At 40.9% G+C, this 27,314-nt stretch overlaps 1 protein-coding gene across 1 annotated transcript; it reads right to left on the bottom strand.

Annotated features, from left to right (window-relative positions):
• Positions 1–12,907: 12,907 nt before the first annotated feature.
• LOC126950876 (NADH dehydrogenase [ubiquinone] 1 beta subcomplex subunit 8, mitochondrial-like) lies at positions 12,908–13,483 on the bottom strand. Its single transcript, XM_050784829.1, has one exon. The coding sequence runs from the start codon at positions 13,481–13,483 to the stop codon at positions 12,908–12,910; it is 576 nt and encodes a 191-aa protein (XP_050640786.1).
• Positions 13,484–27,314: the final 13,831 nt, after the last annotated feature.

A 27,314-nucleotide genomic window follows, 5' to 3' on the forward strand; every position in this document is an offset into this window, starting at 1 on the left:
ACTAAGGTTTGTGTTTCATTTTGTATGTGTATATTTTTAAAATGATCATTGCTTGTGTATTTTGAATTTTAAGTACCATGTTTGTCACAAATATCAAAGGTTTTCTATCCTCTTGGTTAGTCGATTTGCTTTATTGATGGAAGGGGGAAAAGCGAGTAGAACTGGGGAACAACACAAACTAGGGCCTGTTGGAGGCTCAGGGGTGGGCGGAGGGAGAGCATCAGGAAGAATAGCTAACAGATGCTGGGCTTAATACCTGCATGATGGGGTGATCTGTACAGCAAACCACCATGGCACACGTTTACCTATATAACAAACCTGCACATCCTGCACATGTACCCCTGAACTTAAAAATTGGGGGGAAAAAGGTAGAGTTAACGGGAGAATGCAAGGAATTGTTCTAGGAATATTGTCACACTTTCAACTGCATGCACCCCCACCAGGTGCTTAGGCACACACACATACATACACACACACACACTCTCCCACATAAGCAAAATAAGAGCTTCACATATGTGTTTATTTTCACATATCCATGTCAGTGGATATGCTTAAGGAAAATTCCACTATTCATATAACATGTTGAGGCTCTCAGGGAAAGGAACTTAGAAAAGCAGAGCAAAGAAAGAAGCATTTATTGAGCACCTACTAAGCCACCGGGTCTCTGTCCTATAGTGTCTCCAGAGCTGCGTCTTCCTGAAACCCATCCATCAACCACTTGACATGTAGATAGGTGTCATAATCCCTATTTACAGAGGAGTAACGTGAGGCTCAAATTAAAGGTGCATCACAGACCTAGGTCACCCACTACAGAGTCCTGATTCAGGTCCCCAGTTTTGGAATGGGGAGAGAAAGAAGATAAATCTCACAATCCAATCCTGATCCCTGCAATACAGCAGTTCCCCACCTCTTGCTCTGATCTACTCTCATCAGCTAAAGAACAATCGCTCAAGGACAAAAGAACAAAAATCTCAAAGAGAATTACACCAACCTCAATCACTATGCAGGTCCTAAAAAAAGACAAATTAAGACCCCCTCGTTTCTTTTGTGACACAGCCTCTCTTTCAGTACAATCACAGGGCAGAGCCTACATTATTAGTCCGGCTTTGATTTACCAAAACACAGCGCAGGTGAGTCTCAAAAGGAAGAACAATTTATGAAAGGCAAAATGACAATATACGTGAGAGGAGAAGAATCAAGGGGTTGGAATCTCTAAACCACTGTAAAATTACTTTTGGGTGGCTGTGGGAATATTACTCTACTATGTTAATTTCTCCAGCATGCATAAAATAGATGCCCCTTACTTTTGGGAGGCTGTGGGAATGTTACTCTGTTATCTTAATTTCTCCAGCATTCGTAAAATAGACGCCCCAGAGTTAAGGAACATTCCTGACTTCTTCCTGCTTCTCTTCAAGTGCATTGTTCAATTAATTAAAATCCATTATATTCCTAAAACCTCAGCACACAGGGGAGGAGAGAGATGGAATTTTGATAGCACGTCTGCTACTAACTTGAGATGAAATCAGCTTAATGCTGATTTATTTTTCACATTCAGTTTCTATGCTTACCAACTAGCCTAACTTTCCCAGGGCAGGGTTTTTTCTATGAATGCTTCCTGAATTAATCTATCTATCCACACTCTACAAACCCTAGAAGCCCCATTTCAAACCCCATCAGTTGTTCAAATCTCCTTAATCCAGTCCACAAAGATCACTTCTTCTCTACCTCTGTTTGCACTTTTCTCACACAATTAGATTTAATAAGTACATTAAATGTATTAAATGTGTGCTATGTGACATGAGCCAGACAATATGATGAAGACTAAAGACAAAATGAGTAGTAATAATAGTTGAATTCACTGAAGGCCTACTAAGGGCAGGTATGGTTTAGGAGCTTTTATGTATATTTATTTATTTAGTCCTTATACTCTATAAGGAATGTCCTACTATTACTCCAATTCTACAGATGAAGTAAACTGAGTTATCCAGTAATTTGCTCAGGGTTACTCAGATTATAAGTGATAAAACAAGAATTTGAACACAGATAGCCTGGCTCTAGAGCCTTGGTAATTAATCACTACTCTACAGCAGCCATTCCTGGCCCACGTTCAAAGAGCTCATAATTGAATAAAAGATAGACATGTTAGCCAGGCACAGTGGCCTACATGCCTCCCCAAACCAGCACTTTGGGAGGCCGAAGCAGGAGGATCACTTGAGACCAGGAGTTTGAGATGAGCTTGGGCAACACAGCAAGACCCCATCTCTACACATATACAGAATAAGTTAGCCAGGCCTGGTGGTGTGCACCTGTAGTCCCAGCTACTCAGAAACCTGAAGCAGGAGAATCACTTGAGCCCAGGAGTTCAAGGCTGCAGTGAGCAATGATTGCACCACTGCACTCCAGCCTGCGTGACAGAGCAAGATCCCCTCTTTTTTTTTTTTTTGAGACAGTCTTCTTCTGTCACACAGGCTGGAGTGCAGTGACGTAATCTTGGCTCACTGCAACATCTGCCTCCCGGGTTCAAGCAATTTCCTGCCTCAGCCTCCCAAGTAGCTGGGAATAGAGGTGCCTGCCACCACACCTGGCTAATTTTGTATTTTTAGTAAAGATGGGGTTTCAGCATCTTGGCCAGGATGGTCTTGAACTTCTGACCTCAAATCCACCTGCCTCAGCCTCCCAAAGCGCTGGGATTACAGGCGTGAGCCACCATGCCCAGCCTCCTATCTCTATTAAAAAAAAAAAAAAAAAAAAAAAAGACAGATATAATCAGAAGATGACACAAAGGTGTTACTATGCTTCAGTGGTTTGAGAAAAGGGACCAACAAAGACTGGGAGGGTCTAGTAGGAATTTCTCAGGAAGATACAGGGGTGGGGAGAGATTTAAGGCATTTTTTAGTTTAGCAAACTAAAGAGACACGTAACATCAAATTTCTCCTAGCTCTACCATCCTGTAAATCCATGAGCAGGATTGTGTCATAACCTAAAGAATAAGTTTTCCTGGGTTTACAAAGAATGTTGTGCTGGTAAAAAGCTCTCCAGAATAGAAAAAGCCAAAATAAAAGCACCCCAAGTATTTGCAGATTTACTTTGCCAGTTTCCATGGCGTTAATACTCCCACGATGGCAGATTTCAGGCTACCAACCAGATATCACTGAATTCAACTCAGAGTTGAGAAGAGATACATACAATTGGTCTTAAGAGCCAGTCTGATCTAGCTTCAGCACCCCACCGCATGAAGTTCTTGCAGTGTGAATCAGAAACCGAAGGAGCCCAGAGTTAGGTGGGCAGGAAAATACCCACTCCTAAGGGAGAGAGGCCTCGGGCACTCAGAAAGGAGAGAACATGTGCTCAATCTCCAGAAGGCTGAAGCAGGTAGGGCAGCATGCTGCCAGCCCCCAAAACAAACTCTGGGCAAATGGGGATGTCAACCACGGAACCAAGTCAAAGATCCAGGAGGACAAGAGTAGCATGAGAAAAAAGACTCAAAGGGTATACAGATGCCTGGTCCAGAAAGGAAACTCCTGAGTTCAACCAGGCAAAACCTTCAGGCAATGCCCAGTTAGGACCTGAGGATGAAACAGAAAGTCCAGAAAGCCTTTGATGTTAGCTGTCCCTCCCAACCCACTGAAATCCCCCACTCCAGCATGGGTTTGGAGCTCGTCCTCTGGAAGCTACAAGCATCCTGTGCTGAACTCTAATACAACCTTTCCCATCGCACACTGTGGTTTTCTGTACATGTGTCTCCCACTAGGCTGTGAGCCTCCTTCAAGGTACATACAGAGCATAGAGCGGGAGTCAACAAACATCAGCCCATGGGCCAAATCTGGGCTACCAGCTGCTTTTTAGGATATGCAATCTAAGTATGATTTAATGGCTAAAAAAAATTAAATTAGAATATTTTGTGATACATGTACATTATGTAAAATTCAAATTTCAATGTCCATAAACAAAGTTTTAGTGGAACTCAGCCATGTTCATTTATTAACTTATTGTCTATAGCGGCTCTCATGCTGTCATATGGTCCACAAAACCTAAAATGCTGTTTGCTCATTTACAGAAACAAAATTTGCCAATTCTTGCACATAGCATGCCACAAGATAGGAAGCTCTGGATAATGTTTGATTAATGATTACTTGACCCTAAAGTCAACCCCAGCCTTTTTCAACCTCATAATTATTCCAGCTTTCCCAGTTGGAGGACCCCACTTATCCTAGCAACAAGCTTTGTTTTCCAGCTCCTTTAAGCACTTTGTTCCCAGGGAGAATTCAATGAAATCTTCCCAAATTGGTTGGTGTCAATCTGCCTGTATAAACACTCCCAAGTTAATAGTTCTATGGAATTTGACTAAAAGTTCTACTAAAAAAAGGGAGGGATTCCACAACTAAATAAGCTTAATCAATGCTGAGCTAAAGAACAAAACATGTTTCTTACCAGAGAACTCCTCAGAGCCTTTAAGATGCTGATGCAAGGCTGGGCATGGTGGGTCATGCCTGTAATCCCAGCACTTTGGGAGGCCAAGGTGGAAGGATCACTTGAGTCCAGGAACTAGAGACCAGCCTGGGCAACATAGCGAGACCTTGTCTATATAAAAAATTTAAAAATTCACGGGGTGTAGTGGTGCATGCCTATAGTCCCAGCTACCTGGGAGGCTGAGGTGGGAAAATCGCTTGAACCTGTGAGGTCAAGGATGCAGTGAGCTGTGATCCTACCACTGCACTCCGGCCTGGGCGACAGAGGGAGGACCTGTCCCAAAAAAAGAAAGATGCTGATGCACTCTGTGAAACTCCAAGATGGGGAGCATTTCCTAAACTTATTTGACCAAGGAACCTTCTTGTTGAAAACTATTCCTCAATCTACTTTGGGAGTCTGATTCTAAAAGAAGTAGAGCACTAACAAATATATGTTCATCAAAGCTACCTAGAGAGTTTATTGTTTTGACCCAAGTTATTTGACTTAACTGTGACCACCACTACCACCACTTAGCTGTGGGTAACATGAACTACAAGGCAGCTGCAGCCTGCATCACCCTGAAGACAGCATCTATTGCTCAACTCCCAGCATGGCCACTGCCTGAAAATCTCATTACCACTGCTGCCCACAGTGCTGTCTCCCTCTCCTCCCTTGAGTCTTTGCTCAGATGTCACCTTCTCAACAAGGCCACCTTATTTAAAAACCACCATTCCCTTCCCCAGCACTCTGGATTTCTCTCATCCTGTTCCACCTTTTCCTCTGTTCTACGTTTTCCCCTGACACTGATTTCCTTCTAACAAATCATGTAAGATCCAAGATCTAAGATGCAGGGACTTTTTACCTAATTTTCCACAGGCATATGTAGCCCAAGCACCTAGAAAAGCACTCATAGCAGGTTCCCAATAAACATTGGTTGAAAAATGACTGAATGAGTAAATGGCAGTAGCCACCGATTCCTCTTCCAGTGTTCTACCCACTACTTTTATATCCAAGGTCTAAGAGATAATAGAGGAGGGGACAGATTATATAATTATAAGGACTTTTACTTTCCCTGAGTGAGATGAGGAAACATTGGAGGGTTCTGAGCCCAAGAGGGAGATAATCTGACTTAGCAGGCTGCTGGGCTAAGAATAGACCATTTAGGAAATTATTGCAATCACTCAGACAAGAAATGATGGTGGCTTGGATCAGGGTGGAGAAGTGGAGGTGGCTGGAAGTAGTGAGATTCTAATTATAATTTAAAGGAAGAGGCAACAAGATTTGCTGACGGTTCAAACATGGTTGTGAGGGGAAAAAAAGGAATCAAGGATGACTTCAATGTTTTTGGCCTGAGAAAGTAGAAGGATGGAATTGCCAAAAACCAAAACAGAAAAATGTGGACTAAAAGGCTTTGGAGAGGAAAAGCAGAAGTTCTGTTTTGTACATGCTAAGGTCAAGTTGTCATTTAGACAACCATAGATTAGATACCATCCAATGTTGAATAGGCAGTTGCATATACAAGTCTGCTGTGCAGGACAGGAGTCTGAGCTAGAGGTATAAATGTGGGAGTCACTGGCATATGGATGGTTTTTAAAGCCATGATACTGAATGAGATAACCAAGGGAATCACATGGAAAAAGAATAAGAGGCCAAGGACCAAACTCTAGGGCAAGTCAATACTCAGAGATCTGGGAAGACTAGAAGATCCTGCTAAGGAGGCTGTACAGCGGCAGTCAGTGAGGAATCCAGAGATTACAGTGCCTTGGAAATCAGGTGAAGAAGGAAAGAGTGGTCAGCTAAGTTTAATGCCTAGGACCAGTCAAGTAAGAGAAGGACTAATAATTGACTATTAGACTTAGTAATGTTCAGGTCACTGGTTACCCTAACTAGTGAGTTTCTACAGAGGACAAAAGGCAAAACCTGGATTGGAGTAGATTTGAGAGAAAATGGGGAGATTTTGGAGACAGGGAGTTTAGAGAACTATTTGTAGATAATCTGCTGCATGCAGATGCAGAGCAATGGGGTAGCAGCTGATAGATAAAAGGCATCAAGAGAACCTTTTCTAAGGTGGTAGCAATAACAGCATGTTTGCATCCAGAGGGAAAATGAATGATGCAGAAAAGGAAAGGGAGAATTACTAAAGTAATGTTCTTGACTAGGGATGAGCTGAGGTCCCTAGACAACAGGCATTAGAAACTACTGCAAAAATCAACGTCCCACAAACAGCACCATAATCCACCTAATAACATGGGCAAAACACCCGAGTCATCTTCATTCCTATTTAGCCTCTCTTGCTCACAAGACACATATGCACACAAGCACACAGAAACGCCTCCCTAATCCATTAATAACCTCCATTGGCTATACTGCCAAAATCTGACAATTTCTGACTGCGTCGACTGCTATTGTCCTTACCCAAGTCGAATGTATTTTTTCTGTGAACTACTGCAATAGTCTCTCACTTTTTCTGTTTTCCAAGGAAATCTTTTATTGAAGCATAACATATGCATAGAGAAAAGTCCCCAAATCGTAAGTATACAACATGATCAATTTTCACAGACTGAACACACCCAGATTAAATGTAACCATCACGTGGATCAGGAAGTAGGACATTACCAGCATCCCAGGAGCCCTCTCATGCCACCGCCCAGCCACTCGCCGCCATCCCAAAGGTAACATTATCTGGGTTTCTATCACCATGGATTCATTTTCTCTATTTCAAAATTATATAAAAAGATTCACGTATGTAATCCCAGCACTTTGGGAGGCTGAGGCGGGTGGATCACAAGGTCAGGAGATCAAGACCATCCCGGCCAACATGGTGAAACCTCATCTCTACTAAAAATACAAAAATTAGCCAGACGTGGTGGCAGCGCATGCCTGTAGTCCCAGCTACTCAGGAGGCTGAGGCAGGAGAATCTGCTTGAACCCAGGAGGCAGAGGCTGCAGTGAGCCGAGATCATGTCACTGCACTCCAGCCTGGGCAACAGAGCGAGACTCTGTCTCAGAAAAAAAAGAATAATGTAGTGTGGCTTCTTTTGTGTCTGGCTTCTTTCACTCAAAATTTTGTTTGTGAGATTCATCCATGTTGTTTGCACATAGACATAGTTCCCTTTTTCTTTGCTGTATTGTGCTTCTTCGGATGAACATACCACCTTTTATTTATCCATTGTACTGTTAATATTTAGATCATTTCCAGTTTGAGGGTGTTATGAATAGGCTGCTATGAACATTTTCCTTCACATCTCTTGGTGCACATATGTAGGAATTTCTCTTGAGCATATATTCAGGAGACGAATTTCTGGTTCAAAAGTTATGTATATATTTATCTTTAGTAGATCCTACCAGTTTTCCAAAATGGTTAAATCATTTGCCACTCTCATCACGATGCAGAGGATTCCATTGTTCACATCCTCGCCAAGACTTGATTTTGTGCTGTTTTTTGTTTTCGCCATTCTAGTGGTGTACAATGCTGTCTCACTAAGGTTCTAGTTAAATAGCCTTTCAGTCTCCCTGCTTCCACTTTTGCCTCCCTCCAATCCATTCTCCAAATAAAAACCAGAGAAATATTATCAAACACAGGTAAGAGTACACTATTTTCCTTCTTAAAACATTGCAATGGCTCCCAGCTACACTCAGACTAAACCTGAACTTGGAAGCACAGCCTCCAAGTCCCTGTATGATCTGCCTGCTGCAGACCTGCCTGGCCAACTTCACCTAACCAACCATGCTCCACGTTCACTGTGCTCCAGACACACCGCCTCCTTCCTCTTCCTTGAACAAGCCAGGCTCCCCCTTGCTTGCCTAACTACTATTCTTCCTTCAGGTCACAACTTACAAGTCACATCTTCAGGTGAGAACTCCTAATTGGCCTCCATATCAACAGTGAATCTCCTCTGCAGTGCTTACACAATCTCCCCATAGCTTGTTTCTTTATTCACTTGTTCATGTCCTATTTCCCTTACTAGATTGTATGGTCCACAAGGGCAAAGACACGGCCTTCTTGGTCACTACTGCATGTCCAGTACCTGGCACTAGGAGCTCAATACATTTTTATCAGTTGATTGACTTAATAAGTAGTATCGCTGGCCAGGCGTGGCAGCTCACACCTGTAATCCAGCCCTTTGAGAGGCCAAGGCAGGAGCATCGCTTGAGCTCAGGAGTTTGAGACCAGCCTGGGCAACATGGCAAAACCTTATCTCTAGAAAAAATGAAAAAATTAGTCAGGTGTGGTGGTGTACGCGTGTAGTCCCGGCTACCCAGGGGGCTAGGGTGGGAGGACAGCTTGAGCCCAGGAAGTCAAGGCTGCAGCAAGCTGTGATCACGCCAATGGGTGACAGAGTGAGACCTTGTCTCAAATAAATAAATAAAAAGTAAATAGTATCTCTCTCGGGGGGACCTAAGTTAAGCAGTTCTTTCACACTGAGGAGAATTGATAAAGCAAAATGCTCTGAGACGCTCAGAGGAGAGGCCTCATTTATACATCGACATAGCCATTGTTTACTGGGCACCTATTACGGAGGCAATAGGCCCTGTGTACTCTGCAACAGAGCAACAGAGACCATCTTGGAGCTCCCTCTCAATTGCCGATGAGCTTTTAATCCAGTGCAGGTGACCTTGAGGTCCCTCAGACTCCTGCTCCCTGCTTTTGGCCACTTTATGTAGGTTTACCTTTTCTACAGAGGTACAGAAGCACTTCCATTCATTTGTCCAGTTTTCTAGTTGAGAAAGTTTGTGGGAGTATTTTTCCTGATAATAATGCTAATAAGTTATCACTTAAATTTGTTGAAAAATTAATAAGAGAAAAATAATGGCCATTTATACTTCTACTACCCAGGAAAAACCAGCATATCCCATTCAAGGCTTTGTTACTTCTTTTTCCCTTTATTGTTAATGTTGGTCAAAGGGCTCAGGAGAGGACTTGGTTGAAACTAGTGTATACAGCAGGGCCTGTGGAGGATTCTAATTATTCAAGCCTGCATTGTCCTTTATGCACAAAACTGGTGGAAAAGAACTGGGGATAGATTACTAAGAGCTTCAGGCTTAGAGCCTGTTTCCAGCACATTTGCTCAAATCATTGTCCACATGTTGCCTTTGTCTCCCCATCAGGGATGCCAAGGAACCTGACAGTAGTATTACAGCAATTCAGCAGACGTTGCCCTGAAATCGAGAGTGAATATAGCATCTCCCAGATCAACCAAACAGATTCCGAAGACATACCTTTGGCCCACCTTTCCCAAAATGGAGATTTTGTCTGAATAAAGAGCCATCATGTATGGCACCCCTAGTGTGTCCTAGGCACAGTGCTGGACACTTCACATAACTTTAATCCTCACAATGACCCTAGATGTAGGCATTGTCTCCATTTGCAGTTGAGGCTCTGCAAGGTGAGTGAACTGTTCAAGGCCTCAGTAGGTGGCTGATTCAAGCTTGTACTAAGCCTTTTCTGGCTCCATGGGCTTGCTCAGCTATGCTGGTAAGTTTTGCCTTGGCTGCGAATGGCTAGAATCAAAGGAAGAACAGAGGAGGACCTTTCCTGTGCTGGATCTAAAATTGCTGGTAAGCTTGCAGTGCTACGCACAGACTCTCCAAAGGAGACTGGGGAAAACATCAAATTAATTGATATCATCACAGGGTTAGATTACTACTTAATAGATGAGCTAAACCCTGAGGACATGGCCTCAATATAGCCAGAATTTCAAACTGCAGTCTTATCTCTTCCCACAGTGCATGTGGATGTCTAACTCCCTGCTACCGCTTTGATGAGTTTGTATTAATAACTCCTGCTTAGGTAAGGAGCTGGGCCATTGAGAGCTGCCCAAGGCCCATTCCTGAGCCCCAGGCCATGATTCGCCTCACTCTGGACTTCAGTTCCAGAGAGAGAGGTCAATGGCAGGGCATGGGAACAGGATCGATCCCCAAGCTTGTTCTGTCCCCAGAACAGAAGTCCCTAGAAACACTATGGGTGGGACAGAAGTTAAGGGCAGAGAGCAGGGAATCGCATCTGCTAAGTGAGGGGAGTTTTCCAATGAAAACAACTCAGCAAGGCCTTCGGTCCCCTGGGAAGATTTCCTTCAGCTTACGCACACTCAGTTCCTCCTCCCTCCTCCTCTGTCTCCTTGGGGTTGGACTAGAAGTCAAAGCACTGACCAGCAATGTCCTCCAAACCTTGGGGAAGATGCAAGACCTTGACCTACACTCTGGGCCAACTGCATCTCAGATCAACAAGATCTTAACTCACTTACCTGTGTTTGACAGGGAAGCAACAAACCCTTCTTTGAACACTGAAGTTAGGGGTGTGATTTTCCTTTTAAATACAGACAGGGTGGCCTCAGGGGTAGTGAGAAGCTCCATCCTCAGAAGGATCCAGAAGAGGCTGGGTGACCGCGTGAAAGGGACACTGGGACAGTGATTCGGAATTGACATGTGGCCTTGACTTAGACACTAGTTTCAAATCCAACAATTTATTAAGCTGCACTGGTGTGCGAAGCAAACCTGACCTCTGTCTTCACAGGTTAATGGGGAAGACAGACATGGAAACAAAGGCAGAAAGAAACATGTCATTACAAATTGTCATCAGTGCTAAAAGGAAAGGATGGCGGTCATGAGGAATAATAACAAGGAGAATCAAGAATTTTGAGTAGGGGTTCCGAATTTATGTTTCGAAACAGTTCACTGTGGCTGCCATGAAGAGTCTGGGTTGGAGGGGCAAGTGTGGAGGTTGGAGGCGAGTTAGAAAGCCAACTCACTGGCCCATGGAATAGATGATATGGCTGAATCCAGGTGTGAGTGGAAGAAGTGAGGCGATGTGATACAATGGGAGGCATATTTTGGACATAGAATCAACAGGACTTAATGGTACTTGAGAAGTGAGAGCTTGGGGAGGAGAGAAAAAGGGAAATAACTCCCAAGTTTGGGACTGAACAAGGTCATCTGAAAAATCTGAGTTTATAGTATTGTATAGATTCTATGACTATGAAGCTTCAAAGTCCAGACTAACAGGCCAGGAGGTAGGGCCAGTTCTATCCCTTGATATGACTCAGAGCCACAAGGGGTGGCATAAAAGCAATGCCACCGAAAAGGTCTTTCCCACATTGGGGCCTGAAAGGAAGTGAGGTTTTACTCTGGCACCCATCTCCCTTATACAGTGTATATCAAAATCATAATCAAGGTAAACCAAGATCATAGCGAGATCAGTGTCAAGCATCCAGTTAAAAGAGTGAAGATGAAAAAGGAATAATAAATAGCAAAATCACTGCATTTTCTATATATTGTATATAAATCATTATACACACACACACAAAGAGACACCTATAATCCAAAAGAAAAACACAGACAACCCAATAAAAAATGAACAGAAGATTTGAACAGGCATTTCACACACACACACAAAAAAATCAATTGCCAATAAACATATGTAAAGGTGCCCAACTTCCTTAGCATTAGAGAAACACAAAATAAAACCATACTCAACTACTGCTACATAGGGCTACAATGAAAAAAACTAACAATACCAAGTGTCGGCAAAGATTCAGAGCAAATAACCCTCTCATACATTATTTATGGTAATTTAAATTGAAACAACAGGTTTTTGCTTTTTTTTAAATTTGGCTTTAGTATCTACTAAAGCTAAATATACACACCAGTCATTCCACTCCTAGGTGTTTATCCAACAGAAATATGTACACATTTGTGCCAGAATAAACCTACCACAATGTTTTTAGGGGCACTATTCATAAGTCAAAAACTGGGGAAAATGCAAATGTCCATCCACAAGAGAATGAATAAAATAAATTGTGACATATTCCTACAAAGGAATACTATGTAGAAGTGAAAGTGAATAAACAAAATGCACTAGACAACAACATGGATGAATCTCACAAGCATAATGTTGAGAATGAAACCAAATGCAAAATAGAGTATTCTCTGATTCCATTTACATTAAGCTCAAAAACAGGCAAAACTACTCTAGGATGATAAAAGTCAGGAGAATTATACTTTTAGGGAGGATCACGGTGAATAGGCCTGAGCAGAAGGAGGTTTCTCAGATGCCAACAATGTTTCTTCATCTGGCCAGTGGCTCCACAGGAGAGTCCGTTTCATGAAAACCCATCAACATGTACCTTTCAATTTGTCTGCATTTATGTATTTATGTTGTACATCAATAAAAATGTACCCAAAACACTTAGGAAGAGTATTTGCCTATGACAACTAAAGGCAATATGGTTGCAGTAAAAAACCAAAATCATAGTCAAAGTAAACCAACGTCATGGCCAGAGAGTCAGTGCCAAGCAAGTTAAAACAGGATGAAAAAAGAGTAAGAAGTAGCAAAATCATTGCATTTACAAAATTTTTTTTTTCCCCACAGCACTGAGTTTTATTAGGGATTTCATTAAGATTAAATTTCTAGGAATGAGGGAGTCCTGGTTAAGAGGACACAAAAGCCCACAAAGCCTCCTCAGATCTCATAGTGAACCACCGGCTCAGGTTCTTTGGAGGGATCGCTGCCTCGTTCCAGGTACAGATTATTGTAAGGATACTGCTTTGGTCCCACAGGCTGGTAGACAGGGTACATGTCCCCCGCCCAGAACATAAATGTCATGAAAGCCAGGAAACCGAAGAGCTGCATACACATGACATTCCAAGAAACAGGTGTGGGGGATGTATCCACACGGTTCCTGGTGTACATGTCTAGGTGCCAGTGCATCGGTTCGCCCCAGTTCAACCTCAGGTCCGGTTGGTCCCAGCTATACCATGGATCCTTCTCATGCTGTGAACGGTCAGGGAGCTTCGGGTAGTCGCCATACCCCATGCCCTCATCCGGGTAATGCTGGTAGTCTTCCACACGCATAATATACTTCTTGGCGGCGGCGGCCAGTTCTTCTAGGGTCCTAGGATAGAGCCCCGGGAACATGTCCTTGGTGATGCGGGAGGCTGGCTGTGCGCCCAGCAGCACCACGTTCCGGGATTCCCTTTGCAGCCACTGAACTCCCAGGACCCCGGCCCTGGCCACCGCCACCTTCACCTTCTTCATGTTTTCGCATTTACAAATATTAATTTTCTGAACATTTTTCCAAGTTTTCGGCCCTGATATGTTGTTATCACAGAATTTGTCTCCCAACTTTTGTTTTGGCTGTATTTTAACGGTTTGCAAAGGCATCATCATATCCCTTTCAACGTAGTGTTTTAAACAAGCATGTATGTACACACCCATGAACCCCAAGGGTATGTGCCATAATAATATAAGTATGGGACCACAAAACAACCAGAGTGATTCCCATAATCACCCACAAAATAAGTCTGATTATTTTATCATCACACCTGGTCTACATGTACATGCTCTTTGCCACTGAATGCTTAATTATAGGAGTCCAAAAACTATTTGAGTAGCTGTCCTAATCATCAAAAAATTGTGTGCTGTGTAATGAAAAAAACACATGCTTTAGTCCACCGTTTATCTATGTACTCCTCAACAATTGATTTAGCCTCCTTGACTCAGTTTCTGCTCATATAAATGGAGGAAATACTACCTACATTGTGGGAGTAGAGTGAGAATTAAACAAAACAGCTTACAGCAAAGTGCCTGCTACATACTAAGCCCTTGACAACTGCTAGACAGTTGCAGCAATGTAGCAGATTTTTGACCTTGCAGTTTTACCCATTTTAACATAAATGCATTAACATTGCCTATTTCCTCCATATTTTAATGAGGATTAAGGGTTAGGCATTTTGAACTTGTTTCATAGACTGGGCATTTTCAGGAAATGTTGAAAAATATCCTAGACGCTGTCATTTCAGAAAGCAAAGCAGATAAAGGAGAAAGGGTATTGAAACCTTACATTTGAATTCATGAAACAGACACATTTTCGGGTGCACACACTGAAAGTAAGAATAAAATTAAACACCAATTAATGATTGAATGAAAAGAAGTCTCAAAAAGAAAATCATAAGGATCAATTTTACCCTATTTAATTCATATTCTGATCAAATTTCTTTCAGTAAAACTAAACTATCACCATTGAGAATGAATAATTACTGAGAAAGAACAATTTCAATTGCAATTACATAAATAAAGATCCTTAATTTTTTGGATCTTTTTAATTTTGGATTAATATGTCCTTTAAAAAATGTTTTTTCTGAACTCTATTTTTTCAACACAATTCTACTCACATTTTGTCCACATTTTTAATTAGAAAATTGACTTCTTTTGCCTCAATAGTAGGATATTAATTAAATAAAGTATGGCACATTAATATAATGGACTTTTTTTTCCCCATAGGTTATTGGGGTACAGGTGGTGTTTGATTACACGAGTAAGTTCTCTAGTAGTGCTTTGTGAGGTTTTGGTGTACCCGTCACCTGGGCAGTATACGCTATACCCTATTTGTAGTCTTTTATCCTTCATCCCCCCTCCCACCCTTGTCCCCATGTCCCCAAAGTCCAATATATAATGGACATTTAAAATATAGCCATAAAAGTTGTATTTTCAAAGAATATTTGATGATTTAGGGAAAGATCCATAAAATATCTTTAAACAGCACAAAAAGAGGCTATAAAATAGTATGTGTACAGTGTAATTTCATTTCTGTAATGTTTATGCATGTTTGCACATGCATATAATAAAATTTTGGGAGGACAGCCATTCAAAATGTTCATAGTAGTTATCTTTGAATGACAGGATTGTGGGAGATACACATTTCTTTCTTTAAACTTTTTGTCTTTCAAATTTTACACCATAAATATATACTACTTTAATAATAAGAAAATCTTATTTTTAAGAACGATTTGTAATTGTTTATTTTTCTGTATTCTGTAGGTCTTGGCAAAAATCTAAGCAAAGATTTGTAAAATCTTTCTTCTCCTATCACTGCTCTCTCCTGGCCACTTTCATTTTGCCCATGCGTGTGAAATATTTATGAACATCATGTAATCTAAGAAAGAATAAGCATCTGTTTGCAAGTGATTATATGGAAGTATTCAATATTTTAGGCCCTGAACAATATTTTCTCAAACAGACTAAAAAATTGACCTGTCCAAATTGCCTAAGGGGTCAATGTGGAAAGCAGAGAATGCAAGTCCACATTCTGGCCTCTCCCTGAGCGTGTGACCCTGAATGAGTCATCCAACCACTCACATCCTCTGCTCCTCACTTGGGCCCTAAGGGAACTGTCTCTCCCATCTCTAAGGCCCAGAAGGCCCTGTGAAGCTTGCTTAGAGGTCTCACCAAGGCCAGCAGTGTTTGGTCCAATAGCTCTGCATTGGTTTGCTAGGGCTTCCATAACAAAGCACCACAGACTGAGTGGCTCAAACAATGGAAATTCATTTTCTCACAATTCTGGAGACTAGAAGTTCAAGATGATCAAAGTGTCAACAAAGTTGGTTTCTCCTGAAGCCTCTCTTCTTGGATTATAGATGGCCATCTTCTCCCTATATATTTTCCTTTGTGTGTGTCTGTGTCCTAATCTCTTCTTCTCATAAGGACACAAGTCATATTGGATTAGAGCCCACCCTAGTGAACTTGCTTTACCTTAATTACTTCTGTTTTTGTTTTTTTGTTTGTTTGTGTTTGTTTGTTTTGAGACAGGGTCTCACTCGGTCACCTAGGCTGGAGTGCAGTGGCACGATCATGGCTCACTGCAGCCTCGACCTCCTAGGCTCAAGTGATCCTCCCACCTCATCCTCCCAAGTATCTGGGTCCACAGGCATGCACCACTACACTCAACTAATTTTAAAAATTTTTTGTAGAAACAGGGTCTCACTATGTTGCCCAGACTGATCTCGAACACCTGGGCTTACAGGCATGACCCACCGCACCTGGCCTTAATTACCTTTTTAAAGACCATATATCCAAATACAGTCACATCTGAGATACTGGGGGTAAGGACTTCAGCATATTAATTCATCAGGGGGCATAGTTCAGCCAATAACAAGTTCCTATCAAGGAAATGAGCATAGAAAGTGGAAAGAAATGGATCTAATAGAGGTAAGAGAGTCTAATTAGTGAAATTATATAGGATTGCCTGCAAATTTCCCAAAATGTAGGTGGAGTTCCATTTTTTTCACACCCCTCTATAGCAGGCAACTACTTCATGAAGGAGACCTCAGGGTGGGAGAATCTTCTATATATTATCCAACAAGCTATCATGCCCACTGCCAGCTCAGAGTTCAACTTTAGCAGCATCCCCACTTTAATCCATTAGAGAGAAATTGTTTATACACTTATTTGAATATTTTACTGCATCTCGCCCTTATTATGTCAAATAAATGTGTAGAAAATGGAAAAATGACAGGCTGAAACTAGTGATTAGAAACATAAGTCTCATAATCTTACTATAATTGACATGAAAATGGGAATTATCATGTGGGCTCAAATCAGGAACTCTCTTAACTGGGAGTTCACTGAACTCAGGCTGATGTGTATACGTCTGTGAAGGAAAAAAACAAAGCTAAATAACATAGAACAAGTTCCAAAACCAGATGATCAAAGATTGAGCCTAAAAGACTAGATGTAGTTTGTAAGGAAAGCCAGTGTTCAGCTTTTAGAAAAGGGAATTTCCCTTACCACATTCAAATAACTCATATAACCTTTATACACTTGACATTTGCACACTTGATTCCAATAACTGCCTATAGGAAACTTGTTATAGGAAAAAAGAGAATTCCCTAGAGGCAAGTAAGGAACTGCCTAATGCAGTTCTTAGCAGACAGCATTTCAAGAAATAATGTTGAACAAACAACTCCAGTGAGCATGATTTAACAAGTCCCTAGCCACATCACTGAAGCATACTTTCTACACACGTCCTAAGTCATCTTACACCCCTCCCTCTCTCATCCCCAGACATTCAGATCATTCAGATTCACGGATTCTGCTTTCATGTTTCTTAACACTCTCTCTGTGTGTGTGTGTGTGTGTGTGTGTGTCTGTCTGTCTGTCTTTCTCTCTCTCTTCCTTTCCACTCCTACTTTCCCAGCTCAAGTATTCACTACCTCTTGCCTAGAGAGGCATCCTACCTCTGGTCTCCTCCCTTCCAAGCCAGCCCACACTCCACTGTCAGAACTCTACTTGTTCAATCAATGAGTATTTATTGAGCCCTTACTAGGTGCCCTGCAGACACTACTTACTAGGGCCCATAGACACTATGTTGAGCCCTGGAAAGTCCATCTTGAACAAGGCAGACACACACCCTGAAGGTGATAGTCTAGCCGGGGAGATAAACAATTGCTGTAGACAAACAATTACCATACACTAGTATTGTGAGTACTTTGTTAGGAAAAAAACAGCATGCTACAAGAGAAGATAACTGGAAAACCAAAACTAGTGTAGTTGAATGAAAAAAATTACGTAAAAAGGTATTTACTGCTATACGTCTTTATCTGGGAAGATCCACAAAAGAGGGAGATGGGGAAACTTACAAGTTAGCAGATTTTGATGGGGTAATCAATAAATGTACATTTAATATGCCTATTAGATATCTGACTACAAATATCAAGACAAGTGGGTGTGCGAGTTTAGAGTCCGGGATCAGGGACAGAGATAGAGAATAGGGGGTTGTCCATATTTAACATCACAGGATTGAATGAGATCACCTACAAAGAGGAGAGGAGAAAAGGGAAAGGAGTGGGGAGAAGAAAGACAAGTACTGACCTCAGTTTTTAGAGGTCAAAAAGATGAGAAAAACAAAGGAAAAAAAAAAAAGATGAAGGCCAGTCATTGAAGTCAGAGCAGGAGAATGAGGAGTCACAGAGCAAGAGGGAAGAAAGTGTTTCACAAATGAGGCAGCGGAGTCTTTTCAGCAAGTGGTGCTGAGAAAACTGGATATTCACATGCAAACACATGAAACTGGACTCTTACCTTACACCCTGTACAAAAATTAACTCACAGGCCTAATCATAAGAGCTAAAACTAAACACTCATAGAAGAAAACACAGGAGAAAAGCTTCAGGACATTGGATTTGGCAATGATTCCTTAGATAAGACACCAAAAGCACAGGCAACCAAAGAAAAAACAGACAAATTGGACTTATCAACATTTAAAACTCTTGTGCATCAAAGGACACAATCAGAAGAGTGGAAAGGCAACCAAAAGAACAGGAGAAAGTATCTGCAAATCATTTATCCAATAAGGGTTAAATATCCAGACTATATGAAGAGCTCCTACAATTCAACAACAACAAAGAAAAACAACCCGATTTTAAAAATTAGCAAAGGACTTCAATAGATATTTCTCCAAATATACAAGATATACAAATGGTCAACAAGCACATGAAAAGATACCCACTAACACAAATCATTAGGAATATGCAAATCAAAACCCCAATGAGATATCACTACACACTCACTAGGATGGCTACTAGTTAAAACAAAACAAAACAAAAAACAGAAAACAAGTGTTGGCAAAGATGTAGAAAACTGGAGCTCTTGTATACCCTTGGTAGGAAGGTAAAATGGTACAACTGCTACATAAAACAGGCAGTCCTCAAAAAATTAAACATAGAATTACCATATGATCCAGGAATGCTACTTCTGGGTATGTATCCAAAATAATTGAACACAGTATCTCAAAGGAACCCATATTCCTAGCAGCATTATTCACAAAAATCAAAGAGTAGGCTGGGCACGGTGGCTTACACCTGTAATCCCAGCACTTTGGGAGGCCGAGGCAGGCAGATCACGAGGTCAGGAGATCAAGACCATCTGGCTAACACGGTGAAACCCCGCCTCTACTAAAAATACAAAAACTTAGCCAGGCATGGTGGCAGGCGCCTGTAGTCCCAGCTACTCAGGAGGCAGGAGCAGGAGAATGGCGTGAACCCGGGAGGCAGAGCTTGCAGTGAGCCGAGATAGCACCACCGCACCCCAGGCTGGGCGACAGAGCGAGACTCCCTCTCAAAAAAAAAAAAAAAAAAAAAAAAAAAAAAAAGAGTAGTAGTAAGCTAAGTATTCATCAACAAACAGAAAAAAAAAAGTTTTATTCAACCTTAAAAAGAAGGAAATTCTGACACATGCTATGATATCAATGAACCTTGATAATATGTAAAATAAAATGTAAAAGTCATAACAGGACAAATACTGTATGATTCCACTTATATGAGGAGCCTAGAGTAGTCAAATTCATAGAAACCAAAAGTAGAATCGTGGTTACCAAGGACAGGGAGGCAGGGGTACGAGGGAGCTGTTGTTTAATGAGTATAGAGTTTTGATTTTCCAAGATGAAGAGAGCTCTGGAGACTGACTGCACAGCAGTGTGGATGTGCTTAACACTACTGAACTGCACACTTTAAAAAGGCTAGATGATACATTTTACATTATGTGTATTTTACCACAGTTTTAACTTTTTAAAAGAATCACAAAATGAAGAATTAGTCCATATTGCTGAGAGGCAGTAAGATGAGGACTGAACTCTCCATGACAAGACAGAGCACTGAAGCCTTTGTTAAAGCCATTTCAGTAGAGTGAATCCCAGAAGCCTCATTGAAATGTCAGTGGAAGAAAGACTGGGAGATGAGGAAATGGAGCTCATGGGAATACAGAACTTTCTAGCTTGAAAAGAAGTACAGAGATGAGGCACAGCAGGAGGAGGGGATGGGGTCAAGGTTGGCAGGGTCAAGACGAGGGCTATAAAAGAATGTTTGTAGGGAACTGTGGTAGGGCCGCCCTGGGGTGTAGGGTGGCCATTTGAGATCTGTGGTCTTACATTTGAAATGAGCCTTGCTGGCATGGTTGTGTTTTCTGCAGCACTGTGAAGCTGCCCGTGAGCAGGTGCAGAGTTGGTGGGTAGCAAGCTTTAACCAGCATTGTGTGATTTTTTTTTCTAGGCAAGGGCCATAGAGGAGAGAGGCACGAGCTTTATGGGAAGTAAGGGCACAAGAAGAGAGTCCTGGCAGTGAAGGAGAGGCTGCATTCAGGCTGGGACTTGCCAGAGTGGGAGCATTAAACATGTGAGTTGGAACTATAGGAGGGGATCAGGGAGCAGGATGGTTGAAATCTAGATTTCAGAGGTGGGGCAGTTATCGTCGATGACTTAGTCAGGTTGAGCAAAAGGTCTTTGGAGCTAAAAAGGTCAAGGAAATAAAGAGTCCCCAACATTGATCGGATCACCTACATAAATGCTGAAGTTGCCCCTAGAGAAAGGAAGAGAAGCAGGACCCAGTGTGGAGAAGAGGGGGAAGATGTGAAGCAAGGGGAACAGTGTGTGCAAATGACAAACTCTTACTATGAGGAGCAGAGAGACGTTCATGAAGGATGGAGAACTGATACCATGGGGTAGATAAAGGTGGAGTGGAATGCACAGCTATTTTTGTGAAGACTTCGAAACACACACGAAGGAGTTTGTATTTTATTGTAAGGAAAGCTATTGAAGGATTTTAAGCAAAGGGTACACAATCATATTTGTGTTTTTAAAAAAATGCTCTGATAAATAAACTGTGTTATATCCAGACAATGGCATATTATTCAGCATTAAAAGAAATAAGCCACCAAGCCATGAAAAGACACTGAAGAAACTTAAATGCATATTACTAAATGAAAAAAGCTAATCTGAAAATGCTAAATACTATATGATTCCAACTATATGACACTCTAGAAAAGAAAAAACAATGGAGATAGTAAAAAGATGAGTGGTTAGTAAGGGTTGGGGTGGAGACAGGGGGAGGAAGGGATGAATAGGTGGAGCACAGAGGATTTTTAGAACAGGGAAATTATTTTGTATAATCCTCTAATGATAGATACATGTCATTAGACATTAGTCCAAACCCACAGACTGTGCAACACCAAGAATGGCCCCTAATGTAAACTATGGACTTTGGGTGATAATGATGTGTCAATGTAGGTTCAGTGATGGTCACATGTACCACTCCAGGGGGCGATGTTGATAGCAGGGTAGATTACATATGTGGGAGGGGCAGGGGATGCATAGGGACTCTGTACTTTCTACTCAATTTTGCTGTCAACCTAACACTACTCTAGAAATAAAGTCTATTTTTTAAAAAATCACACTGAACTGCTGTGTGGAGCACAGATGAAACAGGAGCAACCTGGAGAGAAAGAGCCCAAACAACAGGCTACTGTTGCTACTCACTGAAACAGCATAGAACAGGAATTTGGGAACTCAGGGGTGGGCACAGTGGATTCAGTTTGGAGGGGCATGCTGAGTCTGAGTTTCCCAGGGCTTGAAGGGGGCCCATGCCGAATACTTTTTCCATATAAGCACCAAGCAGTTAAAAAATCAGTGCGTAACCCTGCAGCACTGAAAACACACTCACAGCCAACGTCAGCTCAAGGCTGTTTGCATGAGGTCATGTAGCTAGGTGGTTGGGCTCACAAATTCTGGATTCCTGAGCGAAAACTTCCTGGTTCAAATCTTAGCACTGCCACTTACCAGCTTGAGCAACTTATTTAAACTTTTTGCCTCCATTTCCTTATGTGTAAAATGGTAAATAATAATATATTTGATGATATTATATAAAATAAAATGTAAAAGTCATAACAGGACAAATACTGTATAATTCCATTTATATGAGGAGCCCAGAGTAGTCAAATTCATAGAAACCAAAAGTAGAATCGTGGTTACCAGGACCTACCACATACCACATAAGGCTGCTGTAGATTAAATGAGTTAGTATATTTAGCATAGTTAGTATCTATATAATACTAACTCTGGAAAGAGAGGGTTAGTAGTATATAAATATATAAAATAATTTATATATTAGGAAAATAATAAATCATAGAATACTGTATGACCGTTTGCTATCAATATTATGAACACTAATTATTTTGAAGAAAGGTTAGCTGACATATTTATTCATCCATTCCATTGTTCATTCATTCAACAGGCATTGATAGAGTCCTCACCACCAGCACTCAAACATAAATCAGACACCAATTCTTCTCTCAGCAAGCTTAGACTAGCACAGATTTAAACACGCAGAATTTTACATGTTCAATCCCACTCTGAAGAACAACTTCAGTTAATCAATAACAGGAAATATTATTATTGAAATACACACATCAACACAAAAATAACCTTCAAATGCTTTTCCTATATAAAATCAAAGTCATGTATTATCTTGCTTCATATATATGATTATTTTATATAACTGTCCTTAAATGATATGTCTAAAGTGATATGTTTTTCATCATATATGTTTTGAATATGTATATTTGCAAGCAAATATAAATGAATACATAATCTTGCATTGCTTTCAAAAGAGAATCAGGCATTATATAAAACAAGCATTATATATCTGGCTACATGAGTGATAGTATGGTGTAGTGGTTAGGAGAAGAGTCTGAAACAGAATCACCTAAATTTAAATTCCCGTTCTGCTCACTAGTTGCATGATCTTGGCAAGTGAGGCCTCTTTGTACCTTACTTTCCCCATTCTGTAAAATGGGACTATAATAACACTTCATAGAGTTGTTGTGAGGCTTAAATAAGTTAACAAACATGCAGTATTTCTAATAGTAAAAACCCAAAGCATTAGCTTTCTTATGCAGAAATGTTCCACCCACGTTTTTGTACTTATTTATTTTGTGCTTGTTTATTCGTAAGCCAAACTTAGGGTTCAAGTAATTTTATTAAACTCTGGAATATGCATCATTATCAAAGGAAAATGTTAGATTTTACTCAAGCTCAGTTGGTACAGGCATTTCTCCTGAAATAAGAAGGGCTCCTGTGAAATAGTCACTCCCTAGTGTTGCCAGTTGCTATTCAACCGCTAGATTCGGCCACCAGAGGCCGCCAACAATGACTTGTGGACAATGCAAGGGTGAACATTAGGAAAGGCAGAAACAGGTCAATATAACCAGAATTACTTCTAGATCTGCCCCATCAGCATCAAGAAAAGCCAGAAATGTTTTTCCGTCAGAGGCAGGATGTTTTCTCTTTACATTTAAACGTCCAATTTTGACAAAGTAGGACCCCAAGACTTGGAGAACTTTCTGCTTGAAATGATTGATAGTATTTGTCTGAGTTTTGGTGTGTGTATTCCATAACTTCTCTAAGAGTCACACTGCCACCTGATTCGTAGAACCTCTTGCAGATCTCTTTCACTGACTCACAGACGGTGGGCAGTGGATACAAAACACCAAGGGTGAGCCCAGCCCACTCCACAGGGAGAACTGGAGTGTCCAAGCTTTGTCTGCCAAACATGTGGAACCTCTGTTCCCAGGGCACATGGTGCGATAGTTCTTTGAATCAACATCCATATTACTCCATACAACTCAAGTTGAAAGAAAAATATCAAGTGTGTGTCTTATTTGTATATAGAAATTGCATATTCAGGTGAGTTGCTTTTAAAATCTGTGTCTTCATTGTAACATAGTTCCTCATTTATGGACTGCTTTGTTATAAATTATCCTTTGTAATTTCCCAGTCTCTATTTTTCACTAATTAATTTAAAACCTATTTCAAAGAAAACAGATGCATTTCTGTATTTAAATTTTATTTGTTTATGCATAGGCCAGTATTTTTATCTTTCTTGGCAGCTATATAATAGTATTTTGGATAATTTGTTATCTTTTATTATCCACACAGTATCTAGGATCATTTGCCATTTTACAAAGTCAACTGTAATTTGATGACACGCTGAATTCCTTGTATTGTTTTGGAAATAACTTCAGGAAAATGTAACTATAATACACACAAATGGCATACAAATTTCGATATTGTTGCACAAAATTTGTTCAATTTGTTCTATGTTAATTTTTTATTTTTTATTTATTTGTTTTTAGAGACAGGATCTTGCTCTGTCACCTGGGCTGGAGTGCATTGGTGCAGTCATAGCTCACTGCAGCCTCCATCTCCGGGGCTCAGGGAATCCTTCTGCTTCAGCCTCCCAAGTAGCTGGAATTACACACATGTGCTACCACGCCCAGCTAATTTTTTCATTTTTTTGTAGAGAGGGAGGTTTCACTATGCTGTACAGGCTGGTCTCAAACTCATGACCTCAAGGGATCCTTCTGCCTAGGCCCCCCAAAATGCTGGGATTACAGGCATGAGCTACCACGCCCAGCTAGTATACTTTATGTGAGAACTAAAGAACTTAACAGTAGTTTACGGGGTACATTATCTAGCCAGATTTCCTTTCTGTCTTCATCTCCTGCCTCGCTTTTCCTTGTTCATTCTACCCTGACCTCACATAAATCCTTGAACACGTTGGGCACCATCACCTTGGGGCTTCTAACTGAGGCCTCTCCCTTTGTTATTCTTACCCCAGATATCACTTCCCCACCTCAGATAGCACCTTCTCAGTGTGTTCTCCTGGACCACCTTTATATATGAAACATCTCCAGCATCCCCGATCCTCCTCCAATCCCTGCTATTTTTTTCCCATAGCACTTATCACTTCTAATATACCGCATAATTTTCCTCCCTTTTTATGTATTGTCTGTCTTCCTCTTCTGGAATCTAAGTTCCATGAGAGCAAGGACTTTTGTCTGTTTTGTTCTATTGATGCATCCACAAGGCCTAGAGCAGGCCCTGGCACATAACAGGGGCCCAATAAATATTTTTTAAACTAGTGGAGAGATATTAATAATATAAAATTTTCCCAAGTCATCCCTTTATCATTTATGAGAATTGCACCCATCATCCCACTTGCAGTTTTAGCTAAAACTGAGGTCCCTGCTAATCATTAACCTTGAATGGTACTCAGACTTTGAAACAAAGAATAACTAAAGGCCCTAGCACTTCATCCTCAAACCATGCCCCTTCTGTTATGATCACAGATGAGCTCTTCTGGAAAAATTCCTCACACAGGGCCTGAGGATCCCCCATCCCTGAAATTTCCAGGTGATGTCTTTCCCTCTCAAGTGTAGAGTGGAACTATCAGGACATGACTCCTGTCAATCATCCCTAAGCGATGCCCATGAGCCCCTTTGCAGACACGTGGTGCATACCTGCAGTGGGGAGGAAGGCAGGGAGAGGCTGTAAAACCCTAGTTAGTCTAAAATCACCCTCATTTTCTCTTGTGTTTCTATAATAGACTCAAGAGACACCCACTCCCCAGTATCCCAAATCAAGTAAGCGAGTGGCAATTGTCACCGTGGCTTCCAATTTCTTCCCTGAGAAGTGTAATAAAAGAATCAGATGACACCAAAAGCATGAACCATAAGAGAAAAAGAATTGATAAATTGGACTTCATTAAAATTAAAAACTTTTGCTCTTCAAAAAACACCATTAAGAAAATGAAAAGTAATATCCTGGGAGAAAATATTTGCAAAATATAACTGAAATGACTTGTATTCAGAACATATTTTAAAAAGTCTTACAAGCCAATAAGATAAACAACTCAATTTTAAAATAATTGAGCAAAGACATTTAAATAGACAATTCATTAAAGAAAATAAATGGATGGTAAATAAATACATGAAAAAATTTTTAGTATTATTAGTCATTAATAAAATGCAAATCAAAACCACAATGACATACCACCACACCCTCTAGCAGAATGGCTATCATCAAAAAGATAATAACAAGAATTGGTGAGGATGTGAAGAAACCTTCATACATTGCTAGTGGAAATGAGAAATGGTATAATCACTTTGGAAAACAGTTTGGCATTTTCTTAACAAGTTAAATACAAACCCACCTTGTGGCCTAGCAATTACATTCCCAAGTATCCCAAGAAAAATAAAAACTTACATCCACACGAAGACTCACAAGTGAATATGCATACTGGCCCCAAACTGGAAACAACCTAAATGTCCATTATTTGGTAAATGGCTAAGCAAATGATGTGTCATGTATGACATCAGGGCCAGCTTCATGGGCACACAACAGTGCAGTTGCACATGGCTCCATACTCAGAAGGGACTCTGAACTTAGGATTTAATGTGCTGTGGTCACCATCTTGAAATTCTTAATAAATTTATCTCGGAATTTGTGTTTTGTAAGTGAAATCTAATAAGACATGCACCAAATCTAGGTACCCAGTGCATCCCAGCATGGAGGTTGCATCACCCTGGGGGGTCTCTTGTCCACTTAGGGTTAGGACAGTTGCCCATGCAAAAGGGAAATACCTGGTTCAGCTTCCCTGGTCTCAAACTACAACATGTTGCTCCAGTGGTTGATGGGAAAGGTAACCAAGCAGTGGGACATGTGTGCATGGTGAGTCATGGGCCCCCAGGTGCCTGTAAGGATCTACACTCAGCTTGAGACTATCTCCATGCCTGAAGGGGAGAAAACAATAAAAAGCAAATAAGTAACACCATGGCAAGCTCAGAACAAGACTGCAGAAGAAAGGAAAAAGCTTTATGCTTTGGTACCTTTAATGACAGTTTTTTCCTGCTTTTTGAACAAGGGACTTGGCATCTTCATTTTGCACTGAGCCTGCAAATTATGTATAAATCCTGAATAAAATACCATGCAGTAACAAAGAGGAACAAACTAATGATACATGCAATAACATGGATGAACCTTACAAACATTATCCAAGGTAAAAGAAGTCAGAGTCAAAGACTACACATGGCATGGTTTTATTTATATAAAATCTCTGGAACAGGCAAAACTATAGAATCAGAAAGCAGTTTTGTGGTTATCTGGGGCTGACTGCAGGAACAGGGATTCAGTGCAAACAAACCCAAGGGAATTTTTAGGGTAATGGAAGTATTTCAAAACTAGATTGTGATGGTAGTTTAAATGTGTAAATGCACTAAAACAAACTGAACTGCACACTAAAGATGAGTAAATTTTATGGCTGTAAATTACACCTCAATGAAGTTGTTTTAAAAAGAATCTGTGTCATCTCTACTCCCTATAATCCACTCACACATCTAGCCTAGCCAGGCAAGGTTCACAGCATAGGAAACCCCTCAGTCTACACCCAAGGGAACACGATTAGCCATGAGACTGAGAACACCTTAG

The sequence above is a fragment of the Macaca thibetana genome, chromosome 3 (assembly GCF_024542745.1).
Source record: "Macaca thibetana thibetana isolate TM-01 chromosome 3, ASM2454274v1, whole genome shotgun sequence".
NCBI lineage: Eukaryota > Metazoa > Chordata > Mammalia > Primates > Cercopithecidae > Macaca > Macaca thibetana.